The 25,402-nt window shown below is 40.5% G+C and overlaps 1 protein-coding gene across 2 annotated transcripts in view; it reads right to left on the bottom strand.

The window, feature by feature from the left end:
• The window catches only part of TMEM182 (transmembrane protein 182), an 82,148-nt gene that overhangs the window by 11,883 nt on the left and 44,863 nt on the right, over nt 1-25,402 (bottom strand). The window contains exon 4 of one of the 2 annotated variants that reach the window (XM_024571915.4): nt 18,044-18,181. The exons of the other annotated variant lie outside the window; for it this stretch is intronic. Coding sequence (XP_024427683.1) covers nt 18,044-18,181 — 138 coding nt within the window. The remainder of the gene's footprint in view (nt 1-18,043; nt 18,182-25,402) is intronic. 2 annotated transcript variants of the gene reach the window in all.

Raw genomic sequence — 25,402 nt, 5'->3', positions numbered from 1 at the left:
ACAAAAGTGAGAGGCCTAAAAGAGCTAGACTCTTTCTGAGAACTGGCAAGGGATTTGACCCTTTGTTATGGAATCATAGTGTCCCCGAAGTTATGGATGACATTGGAGTCGATTAGAATTATTTGATTTAAGACCTATATTTATACAAGACTTTGGATAACATCTGCAAATTAAGTTACCTATAGGTTCACTACTTTTCTATAGTATTTTAAAAGAATAGAATATTAATACCTTAAACATAAATACTTAAAATTTTATGTCACAATATTTGCAAACCAGTTTTCACATGTATTAACTTTTAATAATACTTAAAATGGCAATATTGGAGGCTTTTCTTTACATCTCAAGAGTCCTATGTGTCATGCTAAAGGAGAGAACATTGGCATTAATTGGTGCAGGCTGAATTCTCACAGGTCCATTCCAGAGGCTAAAATGCATACTATTTTTCCTAAATGTTATATGATGAAAAAGAAAAATTAGCCAATTCTACATTTTCTAAGGAATAATAATTGCCCTTATATTGTAATATACTTTCAAAGTAATCTCATATACAGGGATTGGCAGAAGTAAGGCCTAGAGTGTGGTTTGTAGGGTAATAATATGGGTGCAATAATTTACAGTTTTAATTTGAATATTTCACCTAAAATGTCATATGGTGTGCTTGAGTATGATATTGTTATGTTATAGGATTATATACTTATGATTTTGTAATAAAAAAGGGGTGTTATTTGTGCCAGCCCCTGTATATTATTTTTTTCATTAAAAACATAGTTTCTCTGGGGGAAATAAGCTAGGACTCATTAAAAATAATTTAAATTGTGTTTTATAATAGTTCTTTCTTCTTTAAATTAGTATGCAATTGCATTTTGTTATAATTAAATAATGCTCAGTGTTAGATGTCATATTTTAGTAACCATGCATAATGGTCAACCAAAGCATTCTCAGCTTTTCTTCAGTCTTCATTTTCTCAAAATCAATTTCCACTATTTTTTCTCCTGGATTATAACCGCCCTAGTTCTAAGTTTACTGTCCAGAGAGCTTGATACTTTGCAAGCTAAATAACCTTAAGCAAGTTTTTTAGTTCTGTCTGATTTTTCATTGAGAGAAAGTACCTACAACAGAAAGTTGTCATGAGGAAATAATGGAAGTAATGGCTAGCAAATAGTATTCCATGAAATATGTGAAAGCATCAGAGTTTCTCATTTGACTGGCCTATTTCAGGACTGGCCAAGAGGTAAGAGAATAAACTAGACACTCTCTTCTAGTTCTGAGATTTCATGAGAGAAAATGAGGGAAAAATTGCTTCAACAGCTTCTGCCCGTGTCTTACTGAAATTCTCCACCAGGGGTCACCAGTTACTTCACAGTCTCAGTGCAGAACACTGGAAAGAATAACATCAGGTGAATCCAATATATTAAGGACATTTTCCTCTTCAAGTGTCCAGTCAAGCAAACCACCTGACACTCCCCAGTAGTCCCTTAGTTATAGGAAATATTCTTTCTAGAACTCAGCATTTGTTGATCTGATCATTCAGACGAATCTGTACCTATGTTATTATACGAGAAAGTGTAAAGAAAAAAAGCTCTCAGAAAATACATAACAAAATTTAGTGAAGAAACCAATATGCTTTAGCCACTCACTAATAGTTATTTTTCACAAAGTGACTATTTTGGGTGACGGGTGTAGAATAAAACAGAGTATTTGCAAAGAAATGAAATCTCCTACAGTATTGAATAAATAGTAGGTGTTAATGATGTATAAAGTTTGGAAAAGGAGAATGAAGTAAATGGAAACTTATTTTGCCTTTCCACCATGACAAACCTACACCCAACCCAGAGATCATATTTATGGGACAGAAAAACTCTTGTCACCTTATACATTTGAGAACAACCCCTTTCAGGGTGGAGGTGAATTATACCCCATAATAATATGGTATGTGAGTAAAAGCATTCATTTGCCAGGCCTTGCACTCCAGCCTCAGAAGATACATTTTTTTCAAAGGGGTAGGAAACACTTATTCAAGTTGGAACTTCAAATTTTTCCATAAAAGTTCCACCAAAGCTGTTACTGACTTGGCTTCTCACTCCCTAGATTTGTCCAGGCAGGAGCTAGACCATAACCCAGAATGTCTCCAACAAAGACACAGACACCGCACCAAGAATGGTAGAGACTCAGTAAGCAGCAGCTCTCTGCAGAAAAATCACTTTGTGTCTCCTCCGTCCTCTTTATACTCTCCCTCCCTCCCATGGCTTTCATCTGGCTGAGATGCTAAGACTCAAAGAACTGGGGTCCTGTCTTCTCATTTCAGTGTCATATATCTGCCATGCTAGTGCCCCATTCAAAAACAGCACAAGTCCGAGTCTAGCAGCCTGTTACACACATTTCAACTGATAAGAACTGTGAGGAGAAAGGAGCAGAAGGGACATCCAAGCCACAATTCTACAGTTCATAAAATCAAAGACAATGCTTCTGCTACAAGAAGTACATCTGCTAATATATATCTACCCTAGTTCCTATTAATCACTCTTTCCTTTCCAGCTTTCACTTCCAACAAGCCAGAGATCTTTGAATAAAATGTTCAGTCCTGGACTTTGATGATATACTCTGTTCCTTTTTGGGAAGTTATGCTTGTGATTTTCTTGGGGAAACCTACTTCCTGCATGCTAAGAAAGACACATAAATTTTAGAAAAGCTATTCTGGCAAGAATTCACTGCCCTTCCAGGCTTGTTGTCCAGGGTAAGCAGCTGTTTATAGCCAGATCTTTCACTATACAGACGTGGGGACAGCAGGTGCAAGCAGGGGCATGCATGTGTCTGTAAGGTTAGACCTCTTGCCTCTGGGCCGTCAGCAATTCTTTCTTAATCCCTGCCTGCTCTGGGTCTGTGTTTCCTCCACATACTGTTCTCTGCTCCCACTGCCACCATCTTCTGCTTCATCTGGAGGAAGAGGTGAGGGACTGGGCAGGACCCCAAGTACCTCCTAAGAACCACATGCTCAGTCACAGCCACACACACACAAAAAAAAAAATATGAAGTATGTCTTTTGGCTTCTGTGAGCCTTTTCTCTTTTAAGATAGAGAGAAGCCTCTTGTGATATGCATCCATTTTATCTCATGCAGAATGAATGTGGTTTACTGATGTGCTGCCATAAATACCATAGGTCTTATTAAAGGAAAAGGAAAACCAACCACAAATTTATTTATGGGTCAGTATTACCTGCTATATATGAATATTTCATATTTCTTTCAAAACCACTCACCTTTGACACACTACTTTCTTACAAGGGTTCATGTCACTACAATTCTACAAAGCTTTGTCTCTGGGACCATAAGGGAGCAGCTGTAACCACAGAAGGATGTGTTTCAGGCTGTTAGTCCCATATGGTACAGGACTTACCCAATTCACTTAGATTGTGTCCTGGTGACTAAATATTAACTGTCTGGGTGAGGAACACACCAAGCGGTCACAGCCAGCCAGCAGTCAAACCACAACTGTGCCTCCACCACGTTCCAAAGAACTGACTACACAGAAGTGGCCTTTCCTCCCACTAGTGCATCCTGTATCCCCTGACTCATACGATGTGTTTGCAGCCTCACCAACCTGAAGGTCTAACAAGGGATTTAGCTGAGATTTATGCACCTCTTTCCAGATGAGACTCTGTCAAGTTCTACATGTAGCAGGACAGTATAATCCCAGTTTTCTACTCAGGAAAAGGTGATTTCAGTTGTGATAGAAAATGATATCCTGGCAAAATAACAATTTCTAGTGTTTGTGGCTTATCACTAATTCCAGTGTCCCAAGCATCCAGATCATGCCATTATGTTTTATACACTTAGAAGTCTTGCTGATGAACAGCAATTCCTATTGATGTCTCCTTGCACAGGCATTAGAAATATTTAGCTTTATGGTAATTTTCTCTGCATGATTCCTAACCTCTTTCAAGCTCTGTCTATCCATTCTAACCTTTCTCTGCATCTTTCCTACCACTTCCAATATCACAGGTTAGGAGGAGACAAGAGTCATCTCTTTTGTATCTAAAAGTTGTCTAGAAGTCCACATTAAAACAAATTTCAGGGTAAATAGGGATAAATGGAGATGGAAGGAGACTTGACTCAGGGTGGTTAACACACAATATACAGATGATGTATTATACATTAAAAAATTTAAAAATGCAAAAAAAAAGTCACTGATTGTTTAGTTACTGTGGAGGTGTGTGATGAGATTGACTGAAATACAGGCTTGGCATCATAACACCTTGACAATTACCACATACTTGGTCTGGAACTGAACTTCTCTGAGGAACACATGGCCTGGCCTGCCTGAGGAGGGATCTGCTCAAGTGCAGGGAGTGGCAACATATGCCCCCCAAGCTTTGCTCTGAGTCTGGTGCCAGAGCAAGAGGAATACCATGGACCCCGCCCCTTACTCATACTGACTGCTATAACACAAGCATGCCCAGCCACATGGAATGCCCCAAAACAATCTTATTGTTGCTAAAAGATGTTCTTGTGTGCACACCCAGCAACCGCCAGTTGGAATTTGGTTCTGCCCTGTTCTAAGGTCATCGTCCAAATAAAGAGAGTGTCCAGTCTTGTTTGTGGCATTGATAAAATAGCCACAGCAACCACAGCCCAAACTGCACCTGCTCCTAACTGCCTACCAGAGCACACTGTGTTGACATAGGGCAGCATAAGAGACTCCGTCAGTCAGGGAATGATGACAAGGCCTAAAATAAAAGAGATTTTGAAACACTAGGTGCATGGAATGAAATTTTTTTCATTTTAAAATATAAAATCTAAACCCCCCAAAACACTATAAATTCAATTTAACTCAGTAAATGATTATATGCATGGTTTCATATGAAATGTGGTACAGAAGAAAACTTGGCTGGGTGACAAACCTACTATTTATTTCATATTTCCCTCATCCTTGTATAGCATAGCATTTAAGTTTCCATTTTCAACTTTGAAAAAAAACTTTCTTATTCATATTATCTGGGAATGTGAAAAGGAGAGAACTGAAAGATTTTTAAAATTCTTCTGTTAATAATTACTCTAGTGTAAGGCTTATTTATAGACCCAATAACTGCTTTAAAAGATTGTGTTTCATGGTGGAAATTGCTACTGGAGAGCAAACTTTAGTTACTCATGAGGACACCATTTTTCCTGACTGAACTGATGAGCTGAACATTAATACTTTATCTTATCCAACAGCATACCTGTCTCTGTTCTTGGGGGTAAGAAAGTCCTGCATAAACAATAAAGAATTAAGCCATGAAGGAAATTAAGTCAAATTTTAAAGGAAGTGTCCTCATAATCATCTAGTTTGGGACTTTCAGAATGGGCTCCCAGAACACCTTGGACACCTTTCAGCTTCCAGAGTCTTTTGCATGAGGACCTGAGCTAGGAGAATTTCAGCCCCATACACACATGCAACAAAGGACTCACTGAAAAAATAAAGTCCACTTGTCACAGGCACATGAGTATGCTTTAACTTTCTACAAGGTTCTTGGCCAAGTGTAATTCTTTAAAAAAAAAAATCTGTTAAGGAAGATGGCAGCAAGATAGGTGGGAGTGGAGTCCACTTCCCCTCGGCAACAGTGAAACGCCTAGCTGATCTGAGGAATAGAGCAAACGGTATTCCAGCATATATGAAGATCGGAAACCAAAGATAGAGGACATTGAAAGATGAGACAGTAAGAAGAGTGCTTAAGGACAATAAGGCCCCTGGGACCAGCGCGGGGACCAGGGTGGCTGAGGCCCTCGGCCGGGGCACAGGGTCTGCTGCAGGATTCTGGGAGAGAGCCAGGCTGGGCTGTGTGAGAGGCCAGGTGCTTGTTTGGACCAGGGGGGACTTGAATAGGAGGAATTTCTTGAAAAGAAAAAGAGAAAATAGAGGCACTCAGCAGCTGTTTAGGGAACTCTCCGCAGCAGCCATGACCTCTTGCGCCCCTAACCCCTCAGCCCCTGGACTATGAACGCCGGATAAGCAGCCCTAGCACACACCTAAAGCCCTGTTGGCAGGCACCCAGATCAGTGGACTGGGCACCCACACATGAAATCCCAGGTGGGCACGCACCTCCATCAGTGACCTGGGCTCCCACACTGAAACCCCAAGTGGGCACACAACCTGTTCAGTGGCCCCACTGCCCAGGCACACAAGCACAAAGCTGGAGATCAGTGACCCCACTGCCTGGGCACACAGACCCAAAGACCCTGGGTGGGTGCGGACCCCCAATCAGTGGCCTGGGGCCACACCTGAAGCCTCGGGTGGGGGCACAACCTGATCAACAGCCTGGCTGCCCTCAGGCGACCACACCTGAAGGACCTGATCTGAACAACTCCCACCCAGCCCCTGTACACAGAGCCCTACAGGGTCTACTCGCTCTCAAGGAGGAAGGCAGAATGCCCAGCAGAGGGGAGATGCAGGGCTATGGGAGACTGCAGTCCCCCGCAAGACTTGACACACTAGGGGGCTGAACTGAGAGCCCCTAGCATCTAAGACAGCAAAGAGCAAGAAGGTGGAGGGTGAGTTGACCCTCATTGGTATACCTCAAGGACAGTACAACTGGTGAACAAAAGGCCTAGGGGGGAGTAGAAGGGCCCTGAGGAACTGGACTGATGGCTGGACAACAGCGAAAACAGCAAAGAGTATGGTTCAGAAAGGGAGAAAAGTGAAACCACTCCCTCCAACCACCCACTCCTGTTTCACAGACAGGAAGACCAGAAGAACAGACCTGACCAATTTAAGGAAGCAGAAGACGTTTTTTCTCCCTGTCCTCCTAAATTCATTCTTCCTTTCTGTCCTTCTTTCTTTTTTATTTTGTCTTCTTTCGATCCTTTAGTTTTTTATTCCTTCTTCCTACCTTCTTTTATTTATTTTTTATTTTAAATACGTTAAAATTCCTTCTTCTTATCTTTCCTCCAATCCTTTTTTATTCCACCTTCCTGCATTCATTCCTTCCTTCCATTCCTTTACTATTCCGTTTTCCTTCCTTCCCTTCTCCTTTTTTATTTCTTATTTCTCCTTTTCCCATAGCTGAGACAATAAAACCTGGAGCTCTGAAAAGATGAGAGTTACACCCTTCTAGACCCATAAACGTCAGCTCAAGACCAGTGAGCTCAGGCGATTAAGGAGATGGAACCACTGAATCCCACTGGCATTCTACGATAGAGGTTCATACCATAAACCCAGGGAGTCAGAACAGATGAGTTTCAGAAGCAGAGGCAAACAAGAAGAGTCTCACAAACAATGGAAAGAAAAAGAAACAATCCCCAAATGAAAGGAAAGGAGGAAACCTCAGAAAAAATGCTAAAAGAAAAAGAGGCAAGTCAACTGTCACATCATGAGTTCAAACCAATGATTATCAGGAAGCTCAGTGGCCTCACGGAAAACTGCCAGAAACTACAGGGAAAATACAATATACTCACTGCAAAACATATGAACATGAAAAAGGAATAGAAACTCTCAACAAGGGCCAAAAGGAAATGAAGAATACAATTCGTGAACTGAAGAACACAGTAGAAGGAATCAAAGCACACTTGATGAAGGACAGGATAGGATCAGCAACCTGCAGCACAAAGTAGAAAAAAACACCCAGAAAGAGCAAGAAAAGGAAACGAGGCTCAGAAAGAATGAAGGAGGATTAAGGGAAATGCAGGACAACATGAAACATAACAATATCCGTATAATAGGATACCATAAAGGGAAGAAGAGCGAGGGACGGAAACCTGTTTGAAAAAGTAATGATGGAAAATTTCCCTAATCTGATGGGAGAAAAAGTCACACAAATCCAGGAAACACAGAGAGTCCCAAGCAAGAGGCACCCATAGAGGCCCACTGCAAGACACATAATAATTAAAATGACAAATTCCAAGGCAAAGAGAGAATCTTAAATGCAGCAAGGGAGAAACAGGAAGTAACATACAAGGGAGCCCCAATAAGGTTAGCAGCTGACTTCTCAATGGAAACACTCCAAGCCAGAAGAGAATGGCAAAAAATATTCCAAGTAATGAGAACCAGAGTCCTGCAACAAAGGCTACTTTACCCAGCAAGGCTCTCAGGCAAGATAGAAGGCCAAATAAAGAATTTCCCAGATAAAAGAAGTCTAAAAGAATACACCTCGACCAAACCAGCTCTGCAAGAGATGCTAAAGGGACTGCTTTAAGGAAAGGAAGGAAAAGAGAAAGAGAGAGGAACACAGGTATGAAAAAATGGCAATGAATAAGTACCTATCAATAATCACCTTAAATGTAAATGGATTGAATGCTTCGATCAAAGGACATAGAATAGCTGAATGGATAAGAAAACATGACCCACACATATGGTGCCTACAAGAGACCAACCTCAGGACAAAAGACCTACACAGGCTGAAAGTGAAGGGCTGGAAACAGGCAATCTTCTAAGCAAAAGAATAGGGAAAAAAATCAGGGGTACCAATACTCACATCAGACAAAATAGACTTCAAAAGAAGCGCCATACAGAGAGACCCAGAAGGTCACTTCGTAATACTCAAAGGAAGAATCCACCAAGAAGACATAAACATTGTAAATACATATGCAACCAACATAGGAACACCCAAATACATAAAGAAAATCTTGGAGGACTTCAAGAAAGATATTGACAGCAACACAATTACACTAGGGGATTTTAACAGCCCAGGGGCAAAAGTGGACAGATCTTCCAAACAAAATATCAAGAAGGATATTGTGTCACTTAACAATACACTAGAAGAAATGGACTTAACTGATATATATAGAGCTTTTCATCCCAAAGAAGCAAAATACACATTCTTCTCAAGTGTCCATGGAACTTTCTCAAAGATAGACCACATGATAGGACACAAAGCAAGCCTCAAGAAATTCAAGAAAATTGAAATCATAGCAAGCATTTTCTCTGACCACAAGGCACTGAAACTCAAAACCATCCCCAAAGGAAAAAACCCCAAACGCTCAAAATCATGGAGACGGAATAGCATGCTATTAAACAATGAATGGGTCAAGAACGAGATTAGGGAAGAAATCAAAAACTTCCTGGAAACAAATGAAAATGAACTCACAACAACCCAAAACCTATGGGACACAACAAAGGCAGTCCTGAGAGGGAAGTTCATAGCAATACAGGCCTACCTTAAAAAGAGAGGAACATTTCAAACAAACAACATAACCCTACACCTACAGGAACTCGAGGAACAACAACAAAGACAGCCCAGAGCAAGCAGAAGGAAGGAAATAACCAAGATCAGAGCAGAGTTAAATGACATAGAGACTAATAGCACAATTCTAAGGATCAATGAATCCAGGAGCTGGTTCTTTGAAAAGATAATCAAAATCGACAAACCTTTCAGTAGGCCCATCAAGAAAAAAAGAGAGAGGATCCAAATAAACACAATTAGAAATGAAAGAGGAGAGACTGCAAATGATACCACAGAAATACTAAGGATTGTAAGAAATTACTACGAAAAACTGTATGCCAACAAATTTGAAAACCTAGGTGGAATAGACACATTTCTAGAAAAATAGAATCATCCAAACCTGAATGAAGAAGAACAGAAAACCTGAACAGACCAATAACAGCAGACAAAATTGAAGCAGTCATCAAAAAACTCCCAACACACAAAAGCCCTGGACCAGATGGTTTCACAGGAGAATTCTACAAAGCATTTAAGGAAGAGCTAACCCCTATCCTCCACAGACTATTCGAAAAAATCCAAACTAATGGAAGACTCCCAAACTCTTTTTATGAAGCCATCATCATCCTAATCCCAAAACCAGATAAAGACACAACGAAGAGAGAAAACTTCCGGCCACTGTCGCTGATGAACATAGACGCTATAATTCTCAACAAAAAATTGGCAAACCGCATCCAGCAATACATTAAAATGATCATACATTAACACTAAGTGCGAATCATCCCAAGGATGCAAGGATGGTACAATATTCACGAATCAATAAACATAATACATCACATCAACAACAGCAAAGACAAAAATTACATGATCATACAAATAGATGTGGAAAAAGCATTGATAATATACAGCACCCATTTCTGATGAAAACACTCATCTAAGTAGGAATAGAGGGAACATTCTTCAACATAATAAAGGCCATATATGAGAGATCTGCAGCCAATACCATACTCAGTGGACAAAAACTTATAGCTTTCCCACTAAGATCAGGAAAAAGACAAGGATGCCCTCTCTCACCACTCCTCTTCAACATAGTATTGGAAGTCCTAGCCACAGCAATCAGACATGAAATAGAAATAAAAGGCATCCAAATTGGAAAGGAGGAAATGAAAGTGTCACTGTTGGCAAATGACATAGTAGTGTACATGGGAAATCCTATAGACTCCACCAAAAAACTACTCGACCTAATAAATAAATTTGGCAAAACAGCTGGATACAAAGTCAATACTCACAAATCAAAGGCATTCTGTATACCAACAATGAAACATCAGAAACAGAAATCAGGAAAAAATCCCATTTGATATAGCAGCAAGAAAAATCAAGTACCTAGGAATAAACCTAACTAAGGAAGTAAAAGACCTGTACTCAGAAAACTACACAACACTGAAGAGAGAAATTAAGGAAGACACAAACAAATGGAAGCATGTACCATGCTCATGGATTGGAAGAATGTACATCATCAAAATGGCCATACTACCCAAAGCAATTTATACATTCATTGCAATCCCTATTAGAGTACCCATGACATATTTCACAGATATAGAACAAACATTTCAGAAATTTATATGGAACCATAAATGACCCCGAATACCTGCAGCAATTTTGAGAAAGAAGAACAAAGCAGGAGGGATCACAATACCTGATATCAAACTGTGTTACAAGGCCACTGTAATCAAAAGAGCCTGGTACTGGCATAAAAACAGGCACATAGACCAATGGAACAGAACAGAGAGCCCAGAAATAAACTCAAGTCTTTACAGTCAATTAATATTTGACAAATGAGCCAGGAGCATAAAATGGAGCACAAATATCCTCTTCAACAAATGGTGTTGGTAGACCTGGACAGCTATGTGCAAAATAAATGAAACTTGATCACCAACTTATGCTATACACAAAATAAATTCAAGGAGGATAAAAGACTTGAATGTAAGTTGTAACACCATAAAAGTCCTAGAGGAAAACTTTGGCAGGAAAATCTCAGACATTCCATGCAGCAGCATCCTCACAGACATGTCCCATAAAGCAAGGGACATAAAGGAAAGAATAAACAAATGGGACCTCATCAAAATAAAAAGCTTCTGCATGGCTAAAGAAAACAGCATTAAAATGAAAGGAGAACCAGCACTATGGGAAAACATATTTGCCAGTGATGCCTTCAGACATGGGTCTCACCTCCAAAATATATAAAGAATTCACAAAATATATAAAGCCCCCACTCCAGGAAGACAAACAACCCAATTAAAAATGGGCAAAGGACTTGAACAGACACTTCTCCAAGGAAGACATACAGAGGGCCCAGAGACATATGAAAAGATGCTTTCTTTGCATCACTAGCCATCAGAGAGATGCAAATTAAAACCACAATGAGGTACCATCTCACACCAGTCAGAGTGGCCAACATAAACAAATCCATAAACAAATGTCGGAGAGGATGTGGAGAAAAGGAACCCTAGTGCACTGTTTGTGGGAATGCAGACTGGTGAGGCCACTGGGGAAAAGAGTATGGAATTTCCTCAGAAAACTAAAAATGGAACTGCCCTTTTACCCAGCAATTCCGCTGTTGGGATTATACCTTATGAACCCGGAAACACAAATCCAAAAGAACCTATGCACCCCAATGTTCATAGCAGCACAATTTACAATAGCCAAGTACCTGAAGCAACCTAAGTGCCTATCAGCAAATGAGTGGATCCAAAATCTATGGTATATTTACACAATGGAATTCTATGTAGCAGAGAGAAAGAAGGAGCTTATACCCTTTGGGACAACATGGATGGAACTGGAGAGCATTATGCTAAGTGAAATAAGCCAGGAGGTGAGGGACAAATACCATATGTTCTCACCTATCACTGGAACATAATCAACAAAAGAAAAAAGCAAACAAAATATAACCAGAGACATTGAAGTTAAGAACAATCTAACAATAGCCAGTGGGGGCGGGGGAAGGGACAGTGGGGAGAAGGGTTTTCAAGAACTACTATAAAGGACACATGGACTAAACCAAGGGGGAGGGGGGGAAGCAGGGGAGGGAGGCAGTTTTGGCTGGGATGGGGTAGAGGGGTGGGGGAAAAATGCAGACAACTGTAATTGAACAACAATAAAAATTTTAAAAAAGAAAAAAGACTATAGAAAATTCTGTTAAAATATAGTTGACACCCAATATTATATTAATATCAGGTGTATAATATAGTGATCCAACACTTACGTATCTTACGAAGTGATCACCCTGAAAAGTCTTGCTGGATATACCACTTTCTCACACAAATTATAAAATGACTACTTGTTTTATTTTCAGAAGCACTAAGCATAAACAAATACACAAATCCCCTAAGACCAAACTCAGGATCAGAGCATCTGAGTTTCAATTAGCTGTGCTGCTCATGATGTGTTAGTACAAAACTACTGGAATTACACCTTACATTTGTTGACAAAGATAAAAAAAAGGATAGTTAAGGAATTAATAAAAAATGTTCACATATTTTAACAAGGAGCTATTATTTCTGGGAAGACCAGGGAAAAAGATTCACCTTAACTAGAACTTTGAATGAAATAAGGGTAGAATGTAGTTTGTGGGAAGAAAAATTACGTGGTAAAAGAGATGCTCAGTGTTAAGTCATAAAAGTCCTAACTGTCAGGATGGGCAGGGTAGGACAAAATGGCAGCCAAACTAAACCCGGAAGGTACAGCTGATGTCAAACCAGGGAACCACCAATGATAGATTGCCACCTGGTTCCAAGAGACTAATCCCTTGCCCCCATGTAGAGAGCCAACCAGAATTTGGTTCATAAAACCTTGCCATATTCCCTGCTTGGGCACGTCTTCCTCGGCTCGCTCTGTGGATCCGGGAACCTTGCCCAGGTGCGCAAACCCCAATAAAGCTCTGTACTGCCTGATTTTGTGGCTGATTGGCATTTCTTCCTCAGCGGAGCCTAAGAAAACCTTTCATTTGGTGCCAAAACCCAGGAGGAGTTGTCTGCTGAAGACCACTCCTCTCCCTACTCCCTGAGGAAGCCTCGTGGCCACCCCACCAGTCCAGACTAAGAACCAGGGTAAGTGCCATTGCCCTTACGTTTCTGGTCCCCGAACACTGATTCCGGGCCCCCGTCTGCTGGGAGAGACTGCTCTCCCACCAAATTGCAGCACTGCGTTGGGGTGACCCTTCCGGGAGAGGCTGCTCTCCCTCCACTGAGGGGCTCTAGGCACCAGAGGAGACGTCCCTGGACCTAGATTCTCATTTTCACCTGACCAGATCATCAACTTGGGTTGAGGGACGCTGATTCCCACTTGCTAATCCTCGCGGGACCAGGAATGGGGGGGCAGGAGTCCAAACCAGACCCTAAGTCACCTCTAGGGTGCCTCCTGAAAAATTTGCCAGCTATTGATCCTGGCCTCAAGCGAAAACGGCTGATTTTTCTAATGGCCAGGCTGTTTTATCAGTTCGATAATCACGAAACCTGGACTCCTGACAGTACTTTTGATTTCGTTACTGTTACTGACCTAGATAATTTTTGCAGACAGACTGGCAAATGGTCTGAGGTTCCATACATTCAGGGCTTTTGGGCCTTGCGCTCCCTCCCTGATCTGTGTGCCCAATGCTCCACAGCTCGGGTTCTCCTGGCCCGAGGGAACTCTGACCCATACGGCCTCCTAAGCCAACTGCCCCAGAACCCCCTTCCTCCTTTTCTGATTCCCCTGAAGATCTTGCTTCTCCTCCTCCTCCTTATCAGCTCCCACCCATGGCTATTCCAGCCCTGGCCCTCCCTTCTCAGCCGGATTCTTCCCCTCCCTCTGAAGACCTTTCCTCCCCAGTCAGCTCACACACCTGCTCTTGCCTGAATCTAGAGCCCCTAGACTCCCGTATTTGTCCCCTCTGGGAAGTGGCAGAAGCAGAAGGTGTTGTTCGGGTCCGTGTCCCCTTCTCACTAACTGACCTCTCTTCAATTGAGAAATGCCTAGGCTCTTTCTACCTCTAACAACTGTAATTCCAAGAAGAAGGGTTCTGCCTTCTCCTTGCCCTTCATCTCAAGCAGTCAATTACTATAAACTCAGAGAAGTCACCCAAGGCCCCGGAGAAAATCTGGCCCTATTTCTCAACAGACTAACCAAGGCAATGATGCTCCATACCCGCCTTGAACGGGCTTCTAACGCTGGTGCCACTGTCTTAGCTACTCACTTTATCTCTCAGCCAGCCCCAGACATTAGAAGAAAATTGAAAAAGGCCAAGGATGGCCCCTAAGCCCCCATCCAAGATCTGGTAAATATGGCATTTAAGGTTTTCAATAATCGGGAAGCAGAGTCTGAGGCTGCCCGCCAGGCACGCCTACAGCAAAAGGTAGCCCAGCAGACCCAAGCCATGCTAGTGGCCCTGCAGCCAGCGGCAAACACTGGCACGGGGGGGCAAAGCCTAAGTCCCCCCAAAGAACGCCCCACTGGGGGCCTATTTCAAGTGCGGCAAAGAAGGACACTGGGCCTGCCATTGTCCTCAACCTCAGCCACTAACGAAGCCCCGCCCCGAGTGCCGACAGCTTAGCCACTGGAGGGATGCCTGTCCCCTTAGAGGCTCACCCCCGGTGCCTCCATGTGGGGGGGCCAGCCAATCAAGGTGCAGACTCTTCCTGGCCACACTGGAACTTCTCGGACTCCTAGATGACTGAAGCGGCCCGGACTCGAAGACCCCCATCACCCTCGCGGAGCCCAGGGTAATGCTGCGGGTACTGGGTAAGTCCATCTCTTTCCTGATGGACACAGGGGCTACCTACTCTGTTTTACCATCTTTTTCAGGAACTCTTACTCCTTCCCAGATTTCGGTCATGGGGGTTGACGGGACCCCATCTCGCCCGTGGTGAACTCCTCTGCTTAACTGCAGTCTGGAGGGCTTTCCCTTTTCCCATTCACTCCTTGTCATACCCTCCTGCCCTATCCCACGTCCAGGAAGGGACATTCTCCAACTAATAGGCGCCACTCTCCAGGTCACGCAAAACCCTACCCGTTCCTCCTCCCTTATCCTTCCACTGTTAGAAAATCCAGCTCCTCCTCCAGCTCCGCCTATTTCCCCTTCCCTTGTCAACCCACAAGTATGGGACACTTCTACCCCAACCATAGCTTCCCATCACCCCCCCACCGGGTCATCTGTCTAAAACAGCCAACCTCTAGCCCCTCCCCTCTATGCCCTCTGGACAGCAGGAAGTAGCCAGAATTGAACACAGGGCCCCTTATCCTATCAAAGAAGTCGGAATGTCAGGATGGGCGGGATAGGACGAAATGTCAGCCAAACTATAACCCGGAAGATACGGCTGACATCAAACCAGGGAACCACCAAAGATAGATTGCCACCTGGTTCCAAGAGACCAATCCTTAGCCCCCATGTAGAGAGCCAACCAGAATTTGGTGCATAAAACCCCATCATATTCCCTGCTTGGGCGTGACTTCCCCGGCCCCACTTTGCAGACCAGGGAACCTCGCCTGGGTGCACAAACCCCAATAAAGCTCTGTACTGTCTAATTTTGTGGCTGATTGGCATTTCTTCCTCAGCGGAGCCTAAGAAAAGCTTTCAGTAATGCTTATTAAGTATTAAGAGTTTGGTCTTATGGAATTATGAATTAAAGAAGAGACATGATAGATTATGAGATCCAAGTAAAAGAAGCAAGGCACAAAAATGTTGGGAACTGCCCTGCCTGGTTTCAGAAGCTAAACCCCCATGGCTAAGGCTGAGTCAGAGACCTTGGGACCATAAGCCATTAAGGAGACAAAGCTTGTCACCCTGGCAGGGGTGCCACCCTTGCCCACTTTACTTTATCCTGCTTGGCCCTGGGCCTGACCAATTAGCCAATGACAGGTAAGATTCCTCAAGGGAGGGACAACCTAAGACAGGCACGGTCACGAAGAGGTCCACAGGGAAGGACTTGGGGGGCTATAAAAAAAGGGAGTGATGGACCCTCGCCCCTCAGCTTTGACATAGCCTGAGTCCTCATTCTGTCTGCAAGAAGTCTTCTAATGTCTTGGCTGCCTTACTTCCCCTGCTTGACTTAAGCCTGAAACAATGCCAGAGGTGGGTGTGGCCCTGTGCTGGAAAGGGCAGGTTCCCTGGGAAGATCAGGCCTAAGAAAGAATGCATAAAATCCTGTGAAATCTGCTTTGCTAATACCCTCAATTTAAATGATAAGGGTCCAAGCCTGAAATGAGTTTGTTTCTCAAAGTCTTATAGCCCTTTAGCTAACTGACCCTGACTCAGAATAAGCCCTCAGAGTTCTTTGTATGTTATCTATTGTTTGATCCTTACTGCCTGACAATGATTGATGACAAACTGAACCCACTAAAAGCCCATTGAGAAAAAGGCTCTTGGACCTTCTCCTTTGAGAGATCAGCAACCTCTCCTCCCCAAGCAGATCACGAATTGGTAGACTTATTCTCATCCTGGTGGCCAGGGAGGGGGAAGGGTCCTGCGGGCAGAGCCCCCCCCCCATAAAAGGCCACATATTGCAATTTCATCTATTTGAAAAGTCCAGAGAAGGCAAATCTATAGAGACAGAGAGTAGATCAGTGGTTACTGGGGTTTGGATGGGAGCAGAGGAGAGGATGAGGTTTCTTTATGGGGGGGGGGGGGGATAAAAATATTCCAGAATCAAATATTGATACTTAAACCACTCTGTAAGTGTACTAAAAACCACTGCATTATACACTTCAAAATGGTATATTTTGTAGTATGTGAACTATATTTTGAGCTCAATATTTGAACTATATTTTACCCATTTGAGCTTTAACTGGAGAAAGGAATTGAAATAAGAGGCAAGAACAGAGTGGGTTAAACAGGGCTCTTGTTCTCAGTGGTTTTTTCTTTGTTTGTTTGTTTGTTTGTTTTGTTTTGTTTTTTAGTTCCTTGAGCAGAGGATCCATATCTGGTTATTATTTTTACTCTTTCTGCATAAATAAGCACAGTATTATGCAAAATGTATACTTAAAGAAACTTTGTTAACTGGCCATTAATTAAATTGTGAAGGTCAACATCATGAGTTTTCTTTGCAATGATCATAAAAACGATAAAGCTATTCATTCTGCTCCTTCTCTTGCTCTCACTTCCATATCATGGAGAAACTCTTTGTCCTTCTAATCTGATGTTACAATATAGCATTATCATGTAAAGTTTAGTCTGAGTCACACTGAAGTTGTCTAATTTTCTAGAACTGTTATCTTTACAAATAACTTTGGACTTATGTTTTTAAATTAGTGTTCTTTTACTTCCTAATGAAATGAAAAAGGCGTAAAATTCATAAGACTCACCTATTCAGTTATTTTTTTCATTTGTATTATGATTATTTGAGTAGGAATTAGAAAGTCTAGTTGGAAAGCTGACTAAAATAACTGTAGGTTTTACAATAAATAGAATGTATTTAGATAATGCACATGGACCACAATTGTAGAAAAACATGCCTTTTACCTATGGGTAAATACATCATGAGAGTTTTGAGCATTATCATGGCACTATCTTTTTCAGAGAACACAGAAAAGTTTGCCTATATCCTGATGTTACAGAGAGACATTATGACCCCATTTTAAAGACAGAAACGTAATAGGGCAAGAGATGTTAAAAGGCTCTCTGAGCAGATATTTCCCCTGTATTGTCTGATTTCATATAATGTGGACACAATGAGCAAAAACTGTTGCTCTAAGTGTTAGCACATGAGAAATGCAAAGTCCCTGGGGAAATGTCTGATGTATAGTTAGCATTCTAGAAATATTACACATGAATATAATTGTATTCCTACTGCTAGAAGCCTGGTACCTAAAACTATAAATGAAAAATACAATGATATGGAGAAAATCCATGGCTAGAAAGCATGCTCACAGCACTACACATACCTGAAGCAATATATGAGCCTCCTCCAGCTTTATAGAGAAGATGGCTGGCAAAGGGGGCTGCACAGATGATCAAAAAGCTTGCGGTGACCACAGCAACTACCCCCAGGAGCATCAGGACTGCCCAGAAACCACGGTAAACTGGAGACCCCAGGATAAAAATAGAAAAAAAAACACACCCTTAGATTTTGAACACAACAGATTGTGATACAACGTGTTTCTTGCCTCTTCATTTATCTAATTTCATTAATAGCACTGCCAGTTGGTATTCCAAGATATAGGCCCTGACTTATCTTTAAATGGAAACTTTTATTAGAGACTTTGGATTCAGTGAAATCAACCTCAGTCAACTCATGCTAGGAATTTGCACCACACACATGCTTAATACACTTTGGTAGCTCAATTTTCTAACCAGATTTTCTATTTTAGAAGAGGGAACACCTAGAGTTCTAGAAAGAGTTCTCTTGAGTAAGTACCCTCTGGGTCACTGTGGGTATTTTATAGCAAATGTACAAAAAACATGGGGAAAAATTCATATTTATAAACAGTTACTTCCTAATAAGATAATGTCATAATAAAAACAGCAAGCAAATTTTTTAAAAGTTGTAAACACATTGAGATTTTAAACTAGATATATCTAAAGTTTACTACTTTCTATTAATATGTATATTTTAAAAAGATTCAAAATGAGAAGTTTTAGTGATCACTTATTTAAGGAGTAGCAAGTTTGAATTAATGGATGCAAATGTCAAGAAGTAGATTGTGGGTTTGGTGACATGTTCACAGTAATCAAATAAAGATGAATCTTAATGATAGATTTTGAACAGTATAATACCAATCTATTAAATAAAGTTATCATTTCCCAAAGCCTAAAACACTAAAATAAATTCCTTTTGGTGTAAACAAGGGAAAGCTCAGTGAAACATAGTAAAATTATAATATCAAGTAAATATAAACATTTTATAATGAAGCAAAGAATGACTTTTTTCTCAAAAAGCCCACCTGGCAAAGAAAAAATCAGTGGACTGATTTTTTTCCACTTTTCTAAGTGGAATCTTAGAAAAGAGTGAATGGGAAGATAGGAATTTGAGGAGTCACTGCAGTTAAATAGGAAAGGACTTTTGTGTCCATAACTGAATCTTGAAGACTGGACTAACAGATTGGCATTTACGTTACAAATCAATGCTGTGATTTTCATTCAGTTTATTTACTTCATTGTTGATTACAGGGCGATTTCTATGGCAAGTGCTAAGGACACAAACCTTAATAAGAGGCTGCCTAGGGAACACAGAACCCATTCTGTCATTCCCATGATCACACTAAAACTGGACAAATGTGACAAACAACTAGCTGAGAACTCCAGAAAGTAAACAATAGCAAGTGATTAAGGAGGGGACTCAAATCTATAGCTGAGATCAACCGAGCTACAAAGACTCTTCCCTGTTTTTCCTTTTTTTCTCCTCCTTGATTTGTCCTGAAGTCAAGTCAATTTGGGAGCTTTGTAAAAGGTGCCAAAAAAAACAAAACAAAACATAAACATAGTTAAAGTCATCATTCTGGTTGTAGAAGCAGGATAAAGGGCTCCTACAAGCCAAAGTATGGAGAAAATCCCTATGTTTACTTTTCTTTTTATTCTCTCAGTCCTGACTCAAGGCCAGCTTGAAAATAAATCTACAGTCCTGGCCTGTGGCTCACTTGATTAGAGTGTGTCCCATAAACTAAAAGGTTGTGGGTTTGATTTCCAGTCAGAGCACACATACCTAGGTTATGGGTTTAGTCCTTGATCAGGGTGTGTTTGGGAAGCAGCTGATTGATGTTTTTCTCTCACATTGATGTTTCTCTTCCTATCTCTCTCCCTTCCTTCCCCTCTCTAAAATCAATAAGCATGTCCTCATGTGAGGATAAAAAGAATTTAGAGTTCATCTGCATTGCTACCCCAGTAGCAGCATGGGCATTTAGAATCCCAAATGATGATTTAATCCTTTCTATAGAAGAATTTGATCCCCACTGTGCAAAAAGTAGGTGAAACAGTGTTACATGTTCTTTCTCTCCCCTGCTGCTTTGCACTGTGGTGCAGTTACATGGAACTGTGCCACAGCAAAGGAGGCCAAACTCTAAAAGCACCCAAACTTTCTTGCCAGAAAAACAGGGTAAAGTAGTCCAAGAAGCCAGAGGATGTAGGGAAATCCCCACAGACAAGAGAGAGTTGGAGAAGAGAATCTATTTCTGTGTTTGAACCTATGTAAGTAATGGACTCACTCCTCAAGTTGCCCAAGTGTTGAAAATGCCCAGAGAAGTACAACAAAAGCTTTAAGAACTGAATTACAGCTTTTGGGTGATAAAAATCACCCAAGAACCAGGGCAAGCTTTGAGTGATGCATGCCTTTCAGACCCAGCTGTAAAAACTGCTGAAAATTTTATCAACATTGAAATTAGTATCACAGAAGAAAAGAACAGACAATGCAACTTGAATGCCCATTCTAACAACACATCAATATTTGCCAGAGAATTTTAACAATATACAGAGTCTGACAATGTAATCTTCAAGATATCCAGGACACAATCCAAAATTACTTGATATTAACAACCATGAAAATTGACTAATTCCCAAAGGAAGATCAATCAGCAGATGCCAACCCAAAGTTTCAGATGTGCAAATTAGTAAACAGACTTTGAAGTAGCTATTAGAACCACTTTTTATAAACTACAGTGAACACTCTTGAAATGAACAGAAAGAGAAATAGTTTATAAAGAAAGAACTAAATTGAATTTTAGAGTTGAAAAATATAATAGTTTAAAAGTTCATTAGACAGGCTCAATGGCAGGATGGAGATGAGAGAGGAAGTGAACTTGTAAAATGAGCAATAGAAATGATACAATCTGAACAACAGAAAGAAAAGAGATTTTGTCCATGTATCCTTTATAGTAGTTCCTGTAATCCCCTCTCCTCACTGTCCCCTCCCCACTTCCCCCTGACTATTGTTAGATTGTTCTTTACTTCAATGTCTCTGGTTATATTTTGTTTGCTTTTTTCTTCTGTTGATTATGTTCCAGTTAAAGGTGAGATCATATGGTATTTGTCCCTCACCACCTGGCTTATTTCACTTAGCATAATGCTCTCTAGGGATGGGGAGAAAAGGTATACAACTGTAATTGAATAACAATAAAAATTTGAAAAAAAAAGAAAAGAGATTGAAAACAAAACTGACTACATAGAGTCTTAGAGACTTGTGAGACCATATCAAAAGATCTCATATTTCTGTCATGAGAGTCCTTAAAGAAGAGGCAAAAGATGTTGGTGCAGAAAGAATATTCATGGAAATAATTCCTGAAAATCTTACTAAATTTGATGAAAGATAAATATACAGATACAAGAAACTCAACAAACTCCAAAAAGGATAAACTCAAAAAATATCAGCTCAGACACATAATAAAATTAATAAAAACCATGGACAAAGAAAAAGTCTTGAAAGCAGTTAAAATGGGGATGGGAGATGGGGATGAAATATTAAATATATGGACCAACAGTTCCAAGGACTGAAAGTTTCTCATGAGAAATAATGGCATCCAGAAGACAATGGAGACTTGGCCAGATGGCTGTTCATCAGAGCCCCGTTCCATACACCAAAAGGTTTCAGGTTTGATTTCTGTTAAGGGCACATACCTGGTTGTGGGTTTGATCCCTGGTTAGGGTGCATTTGGGAGGCAACCCACCAATGTTTTTTCCCTTCCCCTCCCTTCCCTTCCCTTCCCTTCTCTCCCTTCCTCTCCTTTCTTCTCTCCTCTCCTCTTCTCTCTCTATCCCTCTTCCTCTCTATCTAAAATCAATAAACATATCCTTGGGTGAGGATTTTTTAAAAAAGAAGAAGATGACAATAGTCGAACAACATCTTTAAGGTGCCAGAAGAGAAGACCTATCGACCTAAAATTCTACTTCTAGTAAAAATGTCTTTGAGTAATGAAGGTGAAAAAAAGTCATTTCTGAGGTAGGAAAATAGGATTTGTCACAGCAAACCTGCTCTCCAAAACATGTAAAAGGAATTTCTTTAGGCTAAAGGGAAATGATACCAGAGTTCCTTTGAAACTTCAAAAATAAAGTAAGAGATAACAGAAAAGGTGAATACCTGCATAAATATAGTAGACTATTTTCCACATCTTAATTTATTTAAAATATATTTGAATATTGAAATTTAAAAATATATACTGTCAGCATAATACAGTAAAGAAATAGAAGTATTGGGATGAGAGTAATCCAAGTATTTACCATTTATGAATAAGCTGGGTCCAAAAGAACCAATGGTAAGCCAAGGTCATATGCAAGCAAGAGGGCAAGAATTATGAATCAGGCTACAGAGAATGCAGGGTAAACAGGACAAGCCTCTGCACAGAGAGAAGTAGAGGGACTATAAGGAAGAGAGAAAACGCCTAATGAAGGAGAGCGAGAAAGAGAGCCAGACAGACAAGGGAATAAATCTTCCCCAGATCTGCTGTTATTCCTGAAATCTGCTAGTTCCTTTCTTTTTATTTGCTCTAGCAAAATACCCACAATTTGCATTCTGAGACCCCTGTACAAGTCAGAAGCAATAGATATGTGCTTAAGGGAATGGGAGATCTGGCTGTCTGGAGAGTTGTGACCATACAGAAATTGCTTCTAAGTGAGATTCCCTATTGCAACCCCTGGGCTTAAACATTCAAAATAAGCAAACATGCTTATTTTTCTGCCTGGGCTTAAACATTCAAAATTGTATAACTTTAAAACTATTTCAAAATTTCATGAAACTTCCTGTTCCTTAGCTAACTATACTAACTACTTTTCATATGTGGCCCACTTGATTCCAGAATTAAAATGTTCATTTGTAATGCAGATTCATCCTGTGGAATTGGGTAGAGTTCTCTCACTTCCTGAAATAAGTCTGAAGCTGTCAGAGAATTTTCAACATAAAATTAATTAAGTAATGTTTTGGGGGGTCATTTGTCCTTTGACTCTGATGACATCAGTTTTCTAACATGGAAAACTGATCCTTCACCTAAGGTTATGGTAAGGACTGAGAAAATATATGAAAACATATATTCTAAAACATGTTTTTGTTAAGAATGCAGTTGAGACTTAGGATATCTATCTACTAATGTCACAGATCTAGGAAAGGAACATGTTTTTGGTTTTAATATATACAACTGTAAAATTTTGGTGGGAAGCATGTTTCTGTTTGGTTAGGATGTTTTAGTAGTTTATATTGTTTAAGAATCCTATGTCTTGAATGTTTTTTAGAAAACAGTTTGTTTCCTTGTTCTTTATGTGAGCCCATTAAAACTACAAGGCTTTCTCTTTGAAAGCTTTGGATTGCGCCAAGTGAAATACTCTAAAAATCCATTTGTACCATTTAATACAATTCAATGTTTAACTTAAACAATATTAAATTCTATTACTTCCTATTTGAACATGAAGCAAGATTTACAATTTAAGTAAATTTGCATGTACTCGATATCAACATAGTTTATAGTAATCAAAAGAAAGCATTATCAGAATCGTGCAAAGCCAGAATTAATGGCTATTTTCAAATTAAGTTCTGTTGGTTGTAGATAAATTGATGAATTCATCTAAAACAAGTGTTCCTTGGTCAAGTGTGTGAACCCTGACAAAAAAAGACACCTACTATGAAGGGCTCCTGGTCACCAACTGGGCTCACACTTTTAAAAAGAGACTTTAGCAGCAATTTCTTCACAGGGACCTCTCACACAAACTGCACTTCACAGAGAAGCCTCTGTGCTGAGCTGTCTGCCTGCACTGTGTTCCTGCATCTGCACCAGCTCTTATTTATTTACTTTTAACTTTAAGTATATTTTATTGACTATGCTATTACAGTTATCCCATTGTTTTTCTTCCTGTATACCCCCTCTGCCCTGTACTCCTTCACCCTCCAGCATTTCCCCTCCCCCCCTTAGTTCATGTTCATGGGTCATACATGTAAGTTCTTTGGATTCTATATTTCCTATACTATTCTTAACCTCTCCCTGTCTATTTTTTGTGTACCAATTATCCTTCTTTTTCACTGTACCTTCTCCCCCCATTCTCTCCCTCCCCCTCTCCACTGATAACCCTCCATGGAATCTCCATTTCTGTGATTCTGTTCCTGTTCTAGTTGTTTGCCTAGTTCATTTTCATTTTTTTTTTAGGTTCAGCTGTTGATAGTTGTAAGTTGGATGTCATTTTATGGTTCATAATTTTTGATCTTCTAATTCTTAGATAAGTCCCTTTAACATTTCACATAACAAGGGCTTAGTGACGATGAACTCCTTTAACTTTACCTTATCTGGGAAACAGTTTATCTGCCCTTCCCTTCTAAATGATAGCTTTGCTGGATAGAGTAATCTTGGATGTAGGTCCTTGCCTTTCATGACATTGAATATTTCTTTCCAGCCCCTTCTTGCCTGTAAGGTTTCTTTTGAGAAATCAGCTGATAGTCTTACAGGCACTCCTTTGTGGGTAAATATCTCCTTTCCTCTTGCTGCTTTTAAGATTCTCTCCTTATCTTTAATCTTGGGTAACTTAATTATAATGTGTCTTTGTGTGCTCCTCCTTGGATCCAATTTCTTTGGGACTCTCTGGACTTCCTAGAAGTCTTTTCTTTCACCATACTGGGGATGTTCTCCTTCATTATTTGTTCAAATAAGTTTTCAATTTCTTGCTCTTCCTCTTCTCCTTCTGGCAGCCCTATGATTCAGATGTTGTAATGTTTAAAGTTGTCCCAGAATTTCCTAAGACTCTCTTCATTTTTTTTGAATTCTTGTTTCTTCATTCTGTTCTAGTTGGATGTTTTATTTCTTCCTTTTGTTACAGATTGTTGATTTGAGTCCCAGTTTCCTTCCCCTCCCTGTTGGTTCCCAGTATATTTTCCTTTATTTCACTTTTTGTAGCCTTCATTTCTTCCTTAATTTTGTGACAGAGCTCAATCAGTTCTGTGAGCATCCTGCTTACCAGTGTTTTGAACTCTGTATCAGATAGGTTGTCTATCTCCTCCTTGCTTAGCTCTTTTTCTGGAGTTTTGATCTGTTCTTTCATTTAGGCCACATTTTGAGGTCCAACCAAGATGGAGGCATAGATAGAAATGCTTCACTTCCTTGCACAACCAAAAGAAGGATAACAACCAATTTAAAAACAATAAATAACCAGAACTGCCAGAATATCAAACTGCATGGAACTCCAACAACCAAGAAGTTAAAGAAACATTCATCCAGACCAGTAGGAGGGATGGAGATGGGCAGCTGGGTGAGCAAAGAGAACCTGTGGTAAGGCAGTGGACTGCATGGGCAAGGAGGGACTGGCTGACTGGGAAACTAAAGACTCCAAACCTCTAGCCATAA

Source organism: Desmodus rotundus, chromosome 5 (assembly GCF_022682495.2).
Source record: "Desmodus rotundus isolate HL8 chromosome 5, HLdesRot8A.1, whole genome shotgun sequence".
NCBI lineage: Eukaryota > Metazoa > Chordata > Mammalia > Chiroptera > Phyllostomidae > Desmodus > Desmodus rotundus.
This window is presented reverse-complemented; position numbering and strand designations above follow the sequence as displayed.